This window comes from Mus pahari, chromosome 4, assembly GCF_900095145.1.
Source record: "Mus pahari chromosome 4, PAHARI_EIJ_v1.1, whole genome shotgun sequence".
NCBI classification, from domain to species: domain Eukaryota; kingdom Metazoa; phylum Chordata; class Mammalia; order Rodentia; family Muridae; genus Mus; species Mus pahari.
The window spans coordinates 62030430-62048442 of NC_034593.1; the positions used below are offsets into that span (position 1 = coordinate 62030430).

Sequence of the window (18013 nt, forward strand, 5' to 3'; positions counted from 1 at the left end):
TCCACAGAGACACAGGACAGCCTGCTCACAGGCCACCTGTGGGTATGTGGACACCAAAATGTGTGTCTCACAAAAACACATAGTCTTCTTCTTCTTCTTCTTCTTCTTCTTCTTCTTCTTCTTCTTCTTCTTCTTCTTCTTCTTCTTCTTCTTCTTCTTCTTCTTCTTTTTTTTTGGTTTTTCAAAACAGGGTTTCTTTGTGTAGCCCTGGCTGTCCCGGAACTCATTCTGTAGACCAGGCTGACCTCCAGCTCAGAAATCTGCCTGCCTCTGCCTCCTAAGTGCTGGGATTAAAGGCTTGCACCACCACTGCTTGGCCATTAGTACATTTCTAAGAGGTGATGTCACCCTAGTGCCAGCCATTCAGCACAGTGGTTCTATAACTTTAAATTTGGAGAACACTTTTGGAGCTTTGAGCAGCCACATCTGTGGATTCCGGCTCCAGTTCCAAAGTGTGGCCAACGGCGCTGCCTTTTCTTTTATTCTTCTGTTCTTTGTCTTAAATAAAAGATTTACTTATTTTTATTCGATGTGTACTTATTTTATTCGATGTGTTTGCTTGCATGCACGCATGTGTTGTACCAGTGCTGATCCCTAAGGAGGCAAAACCCAAAAACTCTAATATCTGAAACAAAATAAAACAAAACAAAACCAAACAAACCAACCCAAACAAACAAACAGAAACCTCAAACTAACAAAGAAATGAGAAAACAAAACCCCTGCTACTGGAATTACAAACTGCTGTGCTTCTACATGTGGGTGCTGGGAACTGCCCCAGGTCATCTGCAAAAGCAAGGAGAACTCTTGGTGGCAGAACCGTCTCTCCAGCCCCTTGTTCTTTATAGCAAGCACTTCTGTGGTTCTGATTTAAGCGATCTCTCTACAGGGTTACATGTGAGCTTAAATCCAGAGAGCTAGCTGTTCCAGAGAAGTTCTTTGTATGCACAATAATGAATGCAGGAAAATAGTCATGTCAACACTTTACTGAGTTTAAAAATTGGAAAGAGTCTAAATAGCCCTCACTTGATGGACAGCCAATAAAAGTATAACACATTCATTTAATAGAATTCTATGCAACAATTAAAGAGACGAAGGCAGATGTTCTATTTGCATTTTCTAAGACTTAATGTTCTGCTGTGGAAAAGTCTCTAAGACATGCAGCTTAGTGAAAGTAAGTTTGCAGAGCAAGATGGCCAGTGCATTATTCATAACACACCTGGTGAACATCAGTACCTATTTCTAATGGGTAGATGTGGGTATGAAGACAGAGTATAAATACGTGAAAAGGGGTTGGAACGACTCACATGTGATAACAGTGTTCATTCAGCGTGGGGGAAGGGAAGGGTGATTGAGACACTCTTGTAATATTTATGTGTTTACAGAGAAAAATAAATGCATATTACCTGCATAAAACGAGAAAGACCTAGCTCAAGTCCACCCTATTTACAGGTGAAGACATTTGCCTGCAGGAGTCTCAGACTCAATGGTGACTTGGCTGCTTGTCCCAGACACCTGATCGGGTATTTCAAAATGAAGTTGCAGTAGCCTTGCTCCTACCTTCATCACCAGAAGGTAGTGGGTGCTAAAGGAAAACAAGAAACCAGCTGGGCTAGGCAAGTCTATTCTCGGTAGCTTGATTCATCTTGAGCTTGTCTGCTTAGACATGAATGCTCAATTCCGCAATGACACAGGAAGGAGATAGATAGTGTCCCCAATCCTCATTAATGTATTATAACCCAACGACTATGCTGCAGTTCGATCAGCATAGTCTCAGAGTTCCCTCCAAGTGGATAAGCTGTCAGGGAAGCCAAATGATAATTAGAAACCCAGTTCGTAACTCACTGCTAGTAATCAGTCTATCAAATTAGTGAAAGTCTTACAGGCACAATTTCTCAAAGGACATAATTGGAAAGTACTCTTGAGTAGAGAAGGAGAAGGAGAGAATTTACATAAAGCAAATGGATCATGGCGTCTGGTTAAACTAGCTGGCAGCAGGCATCTCATAATCAGGAGTCCACATCCCCATGGGGCCAGAGTTTGAATCCCATTGGCTCAGGCTCTTTAGGACTGTTTGAATGGATCGTCACTTGGTCAGATGGTACATTGGACCTTCTTCTCTGTGTTTTGATTACTGTCTCACCCTCTTCTTTTGTTCAAATATTAGATGTGTTAATATAACTAACCATCTATCATTTTAAGGGTTTTACTTTTCCCTGACATCTCTGCTTTGATCCATGTTGTGTTTCTCTTACAACCCAATGCTTATTGGCATTTCAGGATCTCTGCAGTTGGGATACTCCCTCAGTCCATTTACTCCTCCCCCACCCCCGGATTGATTCTTTGTTAATTTAGACTATAATAGTATTGTCTTAGTTAGGGTTTTACTGTTGTAAAACAGTAACACCACGACCAAGGCAACTCTCATAAGGACAACATTTAATTCAGGCTGGCTTGCAAGTTCAGAGGTTCTGTCCATCCATTATCATCAAGGTGGGAACATGGCAGCATCCAGGCAGGCATGGAGCAGGAGGAACTGAGAGTTCTACATCTTCATCTGAAGGCTGCTAGTAGATACTGGCTTCCAGGCAGCTAGGATGAAGGTCTTAAAGCCCACACCCACAGTGCTATATACCTACTCTAACAAGGCCACACGTACTCCAACAGGGCCACACCTTCTAGTGGTGCCACTCCCTGAGTCTAGCATATACAAACCATAACAAGTATAAAGATGAACTTTCTACAAAGGCTCCCTCTGAGCAGCCAGCATACAAAAACCACTCATTCACTGCTCTCTTTAGTCTCTCCCTGATGCTCGTTAGTCTCTTAGTATCTCCACCATTGATATTTCTTCTGTAATTTCTGTTTGTGTTTCTCACAAGGATGTAAACTCCATGGAAAGAGGGACCATGTGGGTTTTTCCTTCTGCCCTATGATCAGCACCTGGAACAGGCTGTGGAACTTGGGAGGTTCCCCAGACACTAGCAAATGCATACAGAAAGATATTAGTGAATGGACCAGAGGCCAATAGCACTGTTAAAATTTATGATAAGTCCTTGGGAACATCACGTAGTTACTCTCAAATGCGACAAAGATAAGAATTTGGAAATGAATTTGGCCAAGAAAGATACCAGAGCCCCACTCGCCAGACTATACAAGTTACAACCACTGTCCCTGGTTGCTAGACCTAGGTGATGAGAAGACCCTACTGCTGACGATAGCACACGTCATGATTGCAGAAGGCAGAGGAATCATACTGGAATTGCACTGAAGGTTTCCTCTACACTGGATGGTTTGCATAGTGGCAGAAGCTGCTGCAGGCAGCTGGGGAGAAAAGTTAGCAGTGCTCTCTCTCAGGTTTAGACTTTGCACACTACCATACTTGCCAGGCAAGATGCGCCCATTGGCACAGAAGTGGTACCACTGTTCAGGGAAACCAACTGATTTCTGATTGAATTTGAGTCTCACTCCACAGAAGGCAGGACATTTAGGCCTGGTAGTGGGAACCTGGTTGTGGGATCAGCACCAGGGGTGAGCCTACTACATTTGTTTTGGTAAACTGGCCTGTTGTCAGCCAGCAAATACTTCTGCTTATAGACTGGTGTCGTCCATAGCCCTTAACAAAGATGCTTCTATTTGCAATAATGGCAGTTAATACAGAGACTTACGATTGGTCCAAGTACTGAAAACAAGCGACAGTTGAGTACTCAGCCTTAAATGTACCACCCTTTGAGGAATCAGGGAACACTGGAGAAGAAGGAATGGAAAGACTGTTAGCATTGGACAATGGAGAGGGCGGTTGTTGAACTCTCTTACGGGTATGACATGGCTGTGGTATTATGAACTATAGAGGCTGCGGTTACTGGGATAGGGTCCACACAAAACTAAGCCAGCAGACACTCAGCCAGAGATTAGGGAGGGTTACATGGGGCCGAAGGAAGCTACTAGAACTCTCAATCTACTGAGGGAGAAGCCGTTGATTTTAATGATGTGGCCACTTCTGAGTTACTCATGAGCCAGTGGATAATTCCACACTGATGCTTATGAGGGCAACCCTGCCTAAGCCCAGGGTGGGTCACAAAGCAAAACCCAAACCAAAAAGATATAGCAGTTAGACGGTGACATGGTGGGAGGAGTGGACAGCTTATTAGGGATGGCAGGGGAAGAGTGTGACCAGAATATATTAAATACATGTATGAAATTGTTGAAAATACATTAATAAAAAAAATGAAATGAACTTGGCCAAGGATTGCTGATTTTCAGAGGGTGACAGGCTGACCAAGCACAAGGGAATGTCTCCTACGTGACTGCTCTGCTGAAATAGAATCCCCTTGAACAGTGGACGTAGATGCCTCCTCAGGATACCAATATGCCACACAAGTACGCAAATAACAAGCTACAACATACAACAAACACACTCCATCCAAAATGGAGTTTCTTGGATGGAAGGCAGCATACAGTAAGTCAAGAAGAATGGCCAACAAATAAGATTCGAATATTCTCAGGACATTTGCATGGTATCAGATTTCAGAGTCTTTCTCTAGATTCAGAGGAAGTTACCACCCCCCTCACCTCTCATTGGGTAAGGGCAAACCTCAGAAGAAAGAAATCAGACCCTTGTCTAATGACAAATGAAATTGAAACTGTCAGTGCTGTCCAGGAGAAGGACTGGCGATAAGGGAACACCCATAAGGTATGGGATGATTACAAATATTGATTTATTTTATCTTTCATCAGGCCCTCTGCAATAAGATCTCAGGTTTTAAAGGTTCCCATTAATATTATTTGCCTCAAGGAAATAAAACTATGAATAGCAATGGTAAAAAGTATGCAATTAATAAAAGGCATCTTTCCTCTCTGGTATTAAGTCTATTTTTTCGTATTGATTTTTGAAATGCAGAAATCTGTGCAATAGAGTATAGAATAATTCGTAATTGTAAAGTTACTGAATCTGTAAATGTCTGTGAGGAAAGGGGACAAAGAAAAATTTAAAGGAAGAACAATGGAGCCATGTGGCCTTGGTAGCATGCGATGACTAATTCTCTTTCAGAGATGGTGTGCAATGAAGATCTTAAGAATCAACTTTTGTTAAGTCATAATAGTTTAGATCAGCTTCATTTAAAGTGACATAGATCGATATGTAGTTGTGTTAAAAGTGAGGTTTTCTTCATAACAATTTTCTGGCGAGGAAAAAATATTTTGCTTCAAAGTAAGTTATGCTTGTGGTGTTTTACAGAAAACTTATGAATAATTCCAAAACCTTAATATGCGTTGTTATCTATGATAGGATTAGCGGAATGTTATACTTTTAGATATATTGGTCATTTATTTTCATTCTAGCTTGCAAAAAGTTTATAATTCATGAATAAAAATTAACTGTGCAGTAACTTTATTCGAATATTGATAAAACGGAAACAAATCTTTATAGATCATGTTCTTCCTACTTTTCATTATTCAGGGAAGATTGTTAGGGTCTTTCTTTGGATACTCACATCTCTTTGCATTTTGAAAGATCATAAAAGACACTGTCATTTATTTTGCCGTTTGACAAGGTAAGTTTTTCCAATAGGGTCTGCACCGACAAAGGACACAATCTACATCCCTGAGAATAAATCCAGAAAGCTGCTAACAGAAGAACCCTCACCTAAAAGTTTTTCTAAGAGAAAAAATTTTCCCTAAAATTCATATTTTATCCATAGTTATCCCTTATTCTTCAAGCCTCTTGGCAGAAGTCCAAGATAAAACTAACATGTATATTTTAGAATGGTTAAAAAAACAGTTAGCTAGAAATATACAGGTATTAATTAATTAGGCTAAAGGGGGAGGAGAAGATGCTCAGCACAGTTTATCCCACGTTCTTTATTGTGGAATAAAGCCTGGACAGTTGGCTGCTCTTCTCAATTTCTGGGATTTATGAAACATTAGGCAGAGGCCCATATTAGAGAAGAAACTTTATTTTCATTTACCTATCGTAGCGCTATGACATTTATTATAATTTAGGTCTACCAGGGTAGCTTATAAGATTTGAAATCTAAGTGCTGTGGATAATCTCCTTCCAAGTGTTTTAATTGACATTCTGCTATAATGAACCCCACAGACCATTACCTGGCTAATTGCTTGAGTTACAGTGCTTATACAATGCCATCCTTTGTCCTTGGTCTTTGGGGGTATTAAATAGCACAGCTGTCCTGAAGAGGACTGGATGCTGTTTTTCATGTGATGCATTAGCCTCTTGGTAGCTTTTCAGGGACAGGCTCCCTTCTGTTCTCCTCTGGGCTGATACCAAATCTGATACTTATCAGGTATCTGCTGGTCCGGAATTGTCAACTCCTCCAGGAGAGCCCTTGACCTCTAAAGGACTTCTCAAGCCAGTGCCACAAGCAAAGTTTCCTCTGAGTTGTTTCCGAGGTCCTGGAACAAGCCCTGGGTGAAGTGACAAAATGAGAGCACTGAGAAGAATTAACTCCCTAGCACCAAGTGAGATTAGCCTGAACTTACTGGGGAAAGTACCTCAGTTCTCAAGAACTAGAAAAGGCACAGAACTAGATCTTCTCGTTCCTAGTTTTTAGTAAGTCATTAGACTTGGAGGATAGGAATGAATGCCAGGTTCACGAGTCAGATGGTGACCCAGGTTCAGGCTCCATGAGGTCTTATAACCACCAGTCCTGGAGTAGAGCAAAGTGCCACGTGTGAAGACGAGTGTGGCAGAACAGTGCAGGGCATTGCTGTGTGGGTCTTCCAAGATTTCAACCTACAGAATGACATGGGTCAGGGAAATGAATGGCTTTGTGAGTTGCAGTGCCTATGAGAGGCTTCAAAAGAGCTCTGTGGGACTCAGAGCCAGGAAGCGCCACTCTGCAGCTTCCAAGCCTAGACGAACTTCTCAACGTCTTAGTCATGTGTTTTTATATGCTTCCTCCAACCCTAGCAAATGGCCCTGAAGAGTCCACCAGGCTCCAATGGGTAAAGAAGAAGCTTATAGAGTTTGGGATATACAGTATATGCATTTTTACATATTATGCATACTGATATACTCCCGGTAATCTACTTCTGACTAGTGTTTATGTTTCTGAGGACTAGACTTGTTTTAAATCACTCTGGACTAATATATATATATATATATATATATATATATGTATGTGTTTATCTTTTTCTATGTGTGTCTTCTCCCTCCCTCTCCCACTCTGGTAAACAGAAGTTTGGTAACTGAAATATTGAAGAACAAAACATTTATTGCATGCTGTCTCTTTTTTTTTCTGAATTACTTATCTTTTAATCAATATCATTTATTTTGTTGTATGTTTCTTTTTTTAAATTTTATTTTTAATTTATTTTTTACACTCCATATTCTATTCCCCACCCCCTCATCTACCCTCAGACTGCTCCACATCCCACACCTCCTCCACACCCCATACCCCAACCCCCACCCCATCTGACCTCTAAACACTTCACCTTTGAGTTACTCACACATGGGCTTTTGGTAAGGGTATAGAAGAAATCCACACAGGGCTTCTCACACTCAGAAGCTAGGCTAGCAGGCTCCCAGTGGTCAAAAGCCAAGCCTAGTACCACGTCCCAGCATCATCTTCCGCTTCAGAGATAAAGCTAACAAAGAAAGCATATTCATTTTCTAAGTTTTGCATCCTCAAGCATCCACAACGAGCGAACCTTCAGCCCCTCTCGTAGCATCCCCAGTGAGGAGGATTGCACAACAGGCATTCTTTTGGGTCTCTAGAAAGGGACGTCATCTGCTCAGATGTGGCCAGACTCACTTTAATGAGTACTCGAATAGTTCTGATCAAAGGTACAGAAGAGAACTTATCGACTTCACACATGAAAAGAATGTGACCGACTTCATGCCGAAAGTCCCCTCTGTGGAGTGCTGTCTTACATTATCATGGATTTTTTTCTTAGTATGCCAAACTCAATACAAATATATTATGGATGATAAATTTAGGGGTGCTATAACGACTTTGACAGATTACTAACAGATACTTGGATCAACTGATAGACAAACAAAGGAACACAGCAGCGGGTGTGTTCCAGTTCTGTCACTTTGTCGTCTTTGAAATCACTGAAGTCTACAGAAGACTCAGGAAGAACAAAGAGTTCCCACGTATCCTCCACCCTCACCCTTAGCTTTTACAACCCAGGAATTATCTGCCAGGAAATTTTACTTCTGTCTCATTATCTAGCTGTACAATCACAAGTTCATACTGTCCCTTTCCCAAACCTCTTTCTGCTTGAACTAATAGAAAAATAAAACAGCTACAGCAGACATGGCCAGGATCACTGGGAGTGAAAATCATGAAATCAAGTAGTAATAATTTTGTTCTTTCCTTTGAAAAGTTTTTCTTTTGAAAAGTTTGTATTTTTCAGTTTTGGAGATCTGGAGCCAGGGCTTATTTTGTTTTCTGCCTGAATTTATTCTATATTTTTATCACTGCACCATCTATGCAGGCAATTTCATTTCTCCCTCAATCAGCCACCTCTTGGTCCTACCCTAACTTGGCAGCTCTTTCTCTATACAGTCCTGGATTGTGTTTCTTGGCTTCCATGTGTAACGCTCTGGTCCCGAACGTCTACTTTGATTTACAGCAGGGTAGGAAGAGAAGGGGAGGACCCGAGAAAGCAGCATGCATAGAGAGAAGAAGAAGTATCCACATCTGCACCTGGACTCTATGTGACCTCATATTCTGAACCAAAGCCAATCTCTTCCCACCTTACAGGAAAATGCTGAGAAGATGTTTCCATATTACTGCATACTTATGAGGCACAAGAAGCATTTAACCTGGTAGAATGCAATGCTACATTCAGTGTGCTTAATAAATTTGTAATGGATTCATTTATTTAGACATTGGAAGAAACTGGCTCCTGATGGACAAAGGAAATGATAGCACTTCGGCTGTGGTTGTCAATAGCACAAAGGGATGTGCAGAAAGGGATTGCGGTCACTCTGGAATTGCCCTTAAAAAAGTGAAACAGGAAACGGAAATCTGTGCTGACGTAGCCTCCCTTTGGACACACCATGCCTTTGAGAATGAACTCAAGATCTGAGGCTTAAAAGCCTCCCTGTACTAAAAGAATTGAGGCAAGAGGAAACAGCGTATCAGATACTGTCTCTTATATTCCAAAGACCTGAATGTACAGTGCCAGGTATCTCAAGAAGCAAAGAGGACTGTGTGATGACCATAGCTCTTAGGAGGCAGGAGATGAAGGTGGCAGGGCCTGGACTCATAGCTTACCAGATACGAGTGCTTACTGCTCTTCCAGAGGACCTGAGTTGGTTCAGTTTCTAGCTCCTGTTGTGAGCATGTGGGTTGTTCACAACTGCAGCTCCTGGGAATCTGCTGCCCCCTTCTGCCCTGTGTAAGTCCACATCCATGTACACACACACACACACACACACACACACACACACACACACACACACACACACACACTTGTGGCCTATGTTCTTGTGGGGCCTTCCCCTGGGGGTGCACATGCCTGAAATGAATGTGAGATGTGAGGTTAATGATTTAATGATCCTGGTGCTCACATCACTGTTGATTAATTATCTGAATGAGGAAATCGCAGTCGCCTGCTAGCATCCTTAGCACAAGCGTCATCCCATTTCTCCACTGGGGCTCAGACATCTTCAACTGCTTCCCCTTTCCCTCCATTTTTTAACCCAGAGGCAAGCTCTCTTCAGTCCAGCCAGGCTCTTCTTGGCTCAGCTGCCTTAGCAGGTTTTGCTGAACTCCCAAAGTTCACACAGAGCCTTTGCAGTCTCTGGTGTCGGATGCTTTCAGCAGTATAGTTTCTATGCAGATGCTGTCATGTCTACACTGCCCTACTTACTACAGTTGTCTCTGGTCCATCCTGTGCTTTGAACTGAAACTAAACCTAAACCTCAACTTTCATTCTCAAGAGAAAAAAAGAATGGCCATTCTCCTCAGGAAATTCACCACACACAGACTTATTAGATCAGGAGTTTTCCTGCTATCCCGAGTCACCGAAGATGATAGCAAGTAAAATCACAATGCTTGGAATTCTCCTAGACTGGAAATATAAAGTTAAACTTCATGAAGCCACAGCTGTACTTCTTCAGAAGGAGAATAAAAATGACTTGATGTGTTTTGAGAATGAGTTGACCTTTTAATCTACACTGTCATGTCAACAGTTGTTCTAAGCCACCATTCCCTCTTGCCTGGTCTAGCACACACAAGGCACCATGCCCCTCACCTGGCCTAGCACAAACAAGACACCACGCCCCTCAGCTGGCCTAGCACAAACAAGACACCACGCCCCTCACCTGGCCTAGCACACACAAGACACCATGCCCCTCACCTGGCCTAGCACACACAAGACACCATGCCCCTCACCTGGCCTAGCACACACAAGACACCATGCCCCTCACCTGGCCTACCACAGTAGCCTTTCCATCACTTTGCGCTTTTTGCTTTCACCTGAGTCTGTGCTTTTCAAGCTTTCATAGGTGGGGTTAAAGCTAGTTATCATACCAAGTTTCTTCTGACTTTGATTTTAGCGACTTCTTATTACTTGTGGAATAAATGTCAATCCTATTGTGGTCACCAATGTGAGGTGACCTGGGTGGCCACACACTTCTGGGTGGTCTCTCTTCTTCCCACCCCATACAGGCAGAGTGTGCTGGACTCATTTTCTTCTCCTGGGAAGACAATCTGGCTCCTGCCCTTTGAAAAGTTCCAGGCTCCTTTGCTCTTCCTGATGCCGGTCTATCGATGACCTTCCTTAGGTCTTTCCTATAAGCTAAGTCCTACTTCCTCAGGCAGGCTATCCTCGACACTTTTTGCCGAGTACCCCTACATAGATAGCATCCATTACAGTCTGAAATGCTCACCGTCTGATATTTGTTATGCCTACTCTAATAGAATCTCTACAAAGAAAGGTTTTGTTCTGTGACTCCTGTGTGTGATATAGTACTCAGACGAGATTTTTTTTGTGTGTGTGTGTGACTATGTGGACTGAATCAAAGAAATAAGGAAAGAATAAAGGAGGAGAGGAGGGTGGAGGGGGCAGGGAGGGAGGAAGGGAGAGGCACAGAGAGAAAAACCATGAAAATAAAGGTGCTAAGATACTGGCCTAAATGAAACATTGTAAGAAATTAAAATTCAAATAGAAAGATAATATCCTGGACATACAAGTTCATCTTATAATTTTGTGTAGTTATCTAGGGTCAGAGGGGTAAGAATGTCCTACATAAGGTCAAAACTATGAGTACTATGGCTGCAACTAATGAAGCATCCACACACATATCCTTGCAACTGAAATTATTTTATTTCTTTATAGTCGTCATCACCAAAAACACTTGTGTGGGTGGTATATTTGAAAGTTCAGAATCTTGCTGGACAGTCTTCTGATAATGAGACAGCTGTTTTTTTTTAATATGCCAAGGCAGGACACTTTGTTATGCAGCATGAGCTAGCTGGGACATATGTGTAGGACCCCAGGTAGTTTAGAGCTGTCCGTTGCTTTCAGCTGGCGCTGAGATCATTCCCACGCATTCAGGTTAGCTGGGGACTTCAGTCTAGGCTGTGTTTGACAAAGCAGCTTGTCTGGGGGAGCCCACCTCTGTGTGTCTTCGTTTCTCTTGTGGCTGTTAAGGGAGGCTATTCACATCTGACAAAGGGAAAAAAATTGTGGAGACACATATGTGTCCCTTAGGAGTTGTCTTGAGACTGGGTACCTTTCACCCATACCTCATTTATTGGCCATTTTATTGGTTACATGATGGAAGCCAGACTGAGGATCAGGAGAAAATGCTACTTCTTCATAAGTGCAAAACTTACACTGCAAAGGGTGTGGGTCCAGGGGTGGGGGAACCCAGAGCAGCAATGCAATGCTTGTTACTTATTTCAAGCTCTGCAAACATTTCCATTAGCACATAAGCCAGCCCGTAAACCACTGAGTTTCATTATGACATTTTCATATGTGTGTCCGATTGTACCTTATCACATCATATTTACTCCCCTTGCCCTTTCTTGTCTCTCCTTGCATTTGAGAAGACGTCTGTGGGGCAGCTACTACTTGTCAGTCATTGTACTTGGCCCTGGATCACAAAGCAGAGATCTCACTTTACACTCTTATGTTTTTACTGACAAGACAACATCCAGGATAAGAAAAAAGGTTCAGGGTATTTATGTTAGGAAATTTCAACCTATACCCATCTCTGTCTCAGTCCTTATGGTCTGCCTGCCTGCCTGCCTATATGTCTATGTGTCTGTCTGTCTGTCTGTCTGTCTGTCTGTCTGTCTGTCTGTCTGTCTGTCTGTCTGCCTGCCTGTCTGTCTGTCTGACTGCCTATATGTCTATGTGTCTGTCTGTCTGTCTGTCTGTCTGTCTGTCTGTCTTTCTGTTCTCCATATGTCCATCCATCCATCTGTCTGTCTCTGTGTGTGTGTCTGTCTGTCTGTGTTGTATGTGCATGTGAGAGTGCACAGACATGCGTGTGCATTTGCATACAGTGACTAGATGCCCTCCTCAGTCACTTCCCCCTTATTTTTAAGATGGGTTCTCTCACCAGTTTTGGCTCCTGGTGAGGCTGGGCTGGTCAGGGAGCTGCTGGGATCTGTTTGTCTTGCAGCTGTCCAGAGCTGGGCTGACATCAGCTGCTGCGCAGTCCTTAGCTTCTTCCAGTCTTCAAGCTTGCAGGGCAAGTCCTGTACTGACTGAGTCTTTTTCCCAGGCTCTAATCCTCTTCTCTAGTCTTTACTTTTATGTACTTGAGTTCGGATTTAACCTACATTAAACTTTATACTTAAACTTCTGTTTTGTTCTTTAATTGTGTGACACAGTGACTTAAACATTGTGTCTAAAGGCCTCGCAGGTTTCAACCATTGTGTCCGTTACTTGAATCACTTTGTTTGGGGGAGGAGATGCTTTTATTAATTTATTTTTTTAAGCTTTGTTTTTAGTTGAAATACAATTACATCACTTCCCCCTCCCCCTTCCACCAGGCCTTTCTGTGTCAAGGTGGGCACAGTGGATCTTTCTTCACATGGCTCTTGTGTGGTGTAGCTGACATAACAGTTATAAAGTGACTTGAGCAGTGCCAATAGCTGATCCCTGCTGGCTCCCTTCTGTATGGGACCCTCCAGCTATCTCTTCTATGTCCCCTCAAGACTTATTTTCCTAAAACCCATTACAAAATAGTTACAGGATAAAAAAAAATACCATGTACATATGGAAGAATAACAGATGTGGCCCAGTAAGGAAAAAAGAAAGACTATTTCCTCACAACTTCATTTTAAAACAGATTAATTTATTTTTTAAATGTATGTGTTATATGTCTTTGTGAATTTATGCTACTTATGTATGAGTGTCTATGGAGGCTGATGGAGGACATCAGAGCCCATGGAGCTGGAGTTAGAGGTGGTTGTGAATCTCCTGATGTGGGTGTTGGAAACTGAACTCAGGTCCTCTGCAAAAGCAGGAAGTGCTCTTCACCACTGTGCCCACCTAATAAGCAATAAAATGGGGACACAGAAAGGCCTGGTGGAAGGGGGAGGGGGAAGTGATGTAATTTTATTTCAACTAAAAACAAAGCTTAAAAAATAAATTAATAAAAGCATCCCCTCCCCAAACAAAGTGATTCAAGTAACGGACGCAATGGCTGAAACCTGCGAGGCCTTTAGACACAAAGCACCTCTCCAGCCTCATGCCTTCAGTTTTTAAAAAAGATAATATGAAATGCCCTAGATCCACTCAGCTTTCTGTAAACTTCTTGGTCTTTCTTTTTCTTCCCCCTTCTCGGTCTCTCCCTCTCTCCTTCTCCCTCCCTTTCCACCTCCTCCTTTTCCTTCTTTCCTTTCTTTTCTTTTTGAAACAGAGTCTTGTTATGTAGCCCAGGCTAGCCTCACACTCTTCCTGCCTCAGTTTCCCCAGTGCTATGGGCTATGGTATTTCTCTACTTGAGAAACTTTCACAGGGTTTTTTTTTGTTTTTTTTTAGATGTTTTAAATAAATGGTTGTCGAACAAAGGATGGTTTTATGGAATGCAACTGTACAAATACTGAAAGTTTAGTTATATTTAGTTATAGTTAATAATACCTTGTGTTAAGCTGGGTGTGGTCGTTTATGCCTTTAATCCCAGCACCAGGGAGGCAGAGGCAGGTGGACCTCTTTGAGTTTGAGGCCGGCCTATCTACAAATTAAGTTCCAGGACAGCCAGAGCTGTTACACAAAGAAAGTCTGCCTTAAAAAAGAAATCTTGTTAAATACAGAGACTTTTTAAACTTTTTCCACTTTTGACATCTTTTTGGCCTGAGAAATTCTTATGTGTGCTTAGCATATGGGAGTGTATAGTAGGTATTCACATCAAACATCCACTGGTAATAAATCATAACAAAATTTCTTTTAAAATAATTATTTGTTTTGTAGATGTTTTTAAACATTTATGATAAACAAAACAATGAGCATGCTAATGAGCAGGGTATATTTATTTTCACATAAACATTGAGAGCTAAACCTCAGTTGAATGTTTGCTATTGCTGCGTGTAGAGGATCTTGAACATTTTTCAGCATTGAGCGACACTCCAATATTATAATCATCAGTTTGAAGAATGCTATTTTTATTTAAATACAAATTACAAAATAGAAAAAAGTATGTTTAAGGCCAGTATAGAAATTGGTGGAGCTTCTGTCCTACCACCAAGTCAAACTTTATTTTTTTTTTAAATGAAACTCAAGACAGCAATGCAAACAGCTTAAAAAACAAACAAACAAACAAACAAACAAACAAAAGCATTCTACCACAATCCAATCCAAAGACTAATTTGATGATTAACGTGACAGTAGGAAACAATTGTCTTTATTTCCCATAATTAAGCAATTAGGTTTCTGTAATTGCAGTGTGCACAGGAAAAACAATGCAATTCATAACACACAGTCATCTGGAACTGGAACTGGCCTGTCTCAGGCAGCTTCAGTGGGCATTGTGTGGCATGATGGCATAGGCAGTGCGAAGTTGACGTATTGTGTGGGAGAGCCAAGGCTTCAGTGAAGTCATGTGACACAACACGGATGAGCAGGGCCAGAGTCACTTCAGAGTTGATTTGGAATCAATTTTTGGTTCTTGTGTGTTCAAAAACTTATTATTGTTACCAAACTTTCAATGATGTTCATCACCTGTAGCTTCATATTGGGCCCACTGAGCCACAGTTTACGATGCTGGGGATGGGGCAGGGGATGGGTATGACTGGCTGATGTATACTATGTATGCCATGTGTGTATGCCCATCTTATGATCAGAGATGTGGGTGGTGTGATTAGAGACATGGTGTATGCATTTGTAATGACGGTTGTTCATGATGAGCTAACTGCCTTTCACATTTTCTTTACTTCTGTTGTTTTCATCTCTTCTTACTAAACATAGCTCCCTTAGGACAGGACTGTGACTTATGTCTGATGTCATTAAGAATAATTCCTCAGTCCCTGTGGCGTTACCAATGTCAGCCAGTAGTAGCAGAGTCAGTGCACACAGCAGCAAACACAGCTAGAAGGAAAGTTAGCATTTTTGGAAATTCATACAGTTTTAAAAAATGAAGCATTCCATCTTTATCTCTTTTATTCTGTGTTGACTTTATATCTGTCTCTCCATGGCTTTACTTCACTGAGCTAACCTTGGATTTATTTATTTCATTGAGCTAACCTTGGATTTACTGTTCTTTAATCTCATCCTTATAAATTCCACATGGTTTGTGGAAACAAGTTTAGGGTTTGAAATTAAACAGAACTACACTTGAGCCTTAAGTCCACAATCTACTGGTTTTATGGCTTTGGACAAGGAGTGTAACTTCTTTGTGCCGGTTTTTCTCATTTGTGATGGCGAGCAATTGTGTATCATCTGCTTGGCATAGGTAGCTTGAGAGCGCATTGCATTGATAATGTGGAGCTAGGTATAGAGGACCCTACACATAGTAGGTTCTTCTTTCACCCCCCTTATTTCAATTTTCTCACCATTTGTCTCTACTAATTTGTTTCTTTCACATCTTATATCAGACAACACATGTGTGTGTCCTATTCTCTCTATTTGCAGTCGGGTGATAGGGGATGGAAGGGTGAGCTATCACAATTTCTCTTCTCTGGGAACATTAGATCATGTTTCTTTGGACAATGGCAAAAAAAAAAACAACAAAAACCCTAATAACTACACATACCTAATTAAAATAACCCAAAGATAAATGTGAGTTTTCAAAAAACTCCCCAAATTATATAACAAAGAGTCTGTGAGTTAAAGGGCATGTGAAAAATCCTAGGGCATAGCATATATTCAAAGTTATGATTGTTTTTACTGTCTCCCTCTCCATTTATTATAATAGATTCCAAAAGAGTGCTCTCACAACAGGGCCATTATCCCTAGTAGATTTAAAGACTATTTTACCAGTATTTTTTTTCTGAAATAATTGAGTTTGCTGGAATAAACTATTCAGCTCAATATTTTTCATCTCCCTCTAATGCACACGTATTTGATTCCTATAAATCTGACTGAAGTCAGGGAGGAAATCACACATATTTGTTTTCCACAGGGTATATGAGCTATTAAGGCATGCTGCATTTATTATAGATCATGCTTGCTCTTTGGCAAGATAATTTGAATGACTGAGAACAGCGTTTGAGAACATGTAACACCAAGAAACAACTAGAAGGGAGAGCTGAAAGCAAACTGCTCCTTACAATAAATGCTTTAAATAAAGTGCCCCGTGGTGACTCACACATACACTTACATATGAAATAGACCAGCAATATACAATTCTAAATCACACATTCTGATTATTCTTAAGCCTCAGAGATGCATTTATTCTTCGCATACAAGGATAGATGGTATTACTTAGTGCTTTTATTTGGACACATATAATTTGTGTATTTTTTTTAATGTTTCTTTCTAGCCTTGAATATGTGGATATTTTCTTCGCTTTGTGCCGTTTTAACTATTTTGGCTATGGATGATATGGGCACAGAAGCAAAGACCACACCATATACCAAATTTACGAAGAAATCTGAAGGAAAAGAGATGCTGAAGGGCTTAAAGCCGTCCACTGGCTTCTCTCTGGATGGAGAAGAAACCCTCCATACAGAAGCGGCTGCCATGGCAGAGCCCACCACCGGCTCCCCCGCCTTGGCAATGGCAGAGTCCACCACGGACCCCTCGGCCTCCGCCACAACCCGTCTCCTTCCCTTCGAGAGCTTCTCTCTGGACACAACTGGTTTCGTTTTGAATTGCTGCCATTGTTGTTCATTTGTCACTGGGCAGAAAGGAGAACCCGGAAAGATGGGAAAACAAGGTACTTGAAAATGCCCACCGAACATCTCCAGAGAGGAAGGGTTGGGGGTACCATTGTTCTGAGGGTTTCTGCACTGCCAGCAAACAGCAGCGATGGGCTAGTGTTAAGAATGTGACAAATGAAAATTGAAGCGTGGTCACTGATACACACTTAAGATAAAGATGCAGTTCAGTAACCACAGCCACATCTCTCTCTCTCTCTCTCTCTTTTTTTTTTTTAAGATTTGTTTATTTTTATTGTGTGAGTATGGGTATCTTGCCTACAGGCATGTCTGTGGGTCCCGTGTGTGTCTGGTGCCCTCAGAAGTCAGAGGAAGGTGTCATGTCTTCTGGCACTGGAGTTATTGATGACTGTGAGCTACCTCGTGGGTGTTGGGGATTGAATCCAGGTGCTCTGGAAGAGCAACCTGTACTTTTACCCACTGAATAATCCCTACAGCCCCAATTAGAGCCACATTTCAAGAGTTCTTCTCCTTAACCATACATGTTCAGTGCCTACTACACTGGGTAAGGCCTACTACCATCTTAACAGTTCCGGTTCGACTTGAGTCAGGGAATCGTAACCCCAGACCCGAGGCTGAGGTTTGCTAGAAAGCTCAGGTGATATTCAGTGGAACTTTTTTTTTTTTTTTTTTTTTTTTTAGATTTATTTATTTATTATATGTAAGTACACTGTAGCTGTCTTCAGACACTCCAGAAGAGGGCGTCAGAT

General features: G+C 41.6%; 1 protein-coding gene across 1 annotated transcript in view; it reads left to right on the plus strand.

Moving 5' to 3' along the window:
- The first annotated feature begins 4569 nt into the window (after positions 1–4569).
- Otol1 (otolin 1) overlaps positions 4570–18013 on the plus strand; it is a 23320-nt gene continuing 9876 nt past the window's right edge. The window contains exons 1-2 of the mRNA XM_021197035.1: positions 4570–4690; positions 16907–17302. Coding sequence (XP_021052694.1) covers positions 16915–17302 — 388 coding nt within the window. The 5' untranslated portion in view covers positions 4570–4690; positions 16907–16914. The remainder of the gene's footprint in view (positions 4691–16906; positions 17303–18013) is intronic.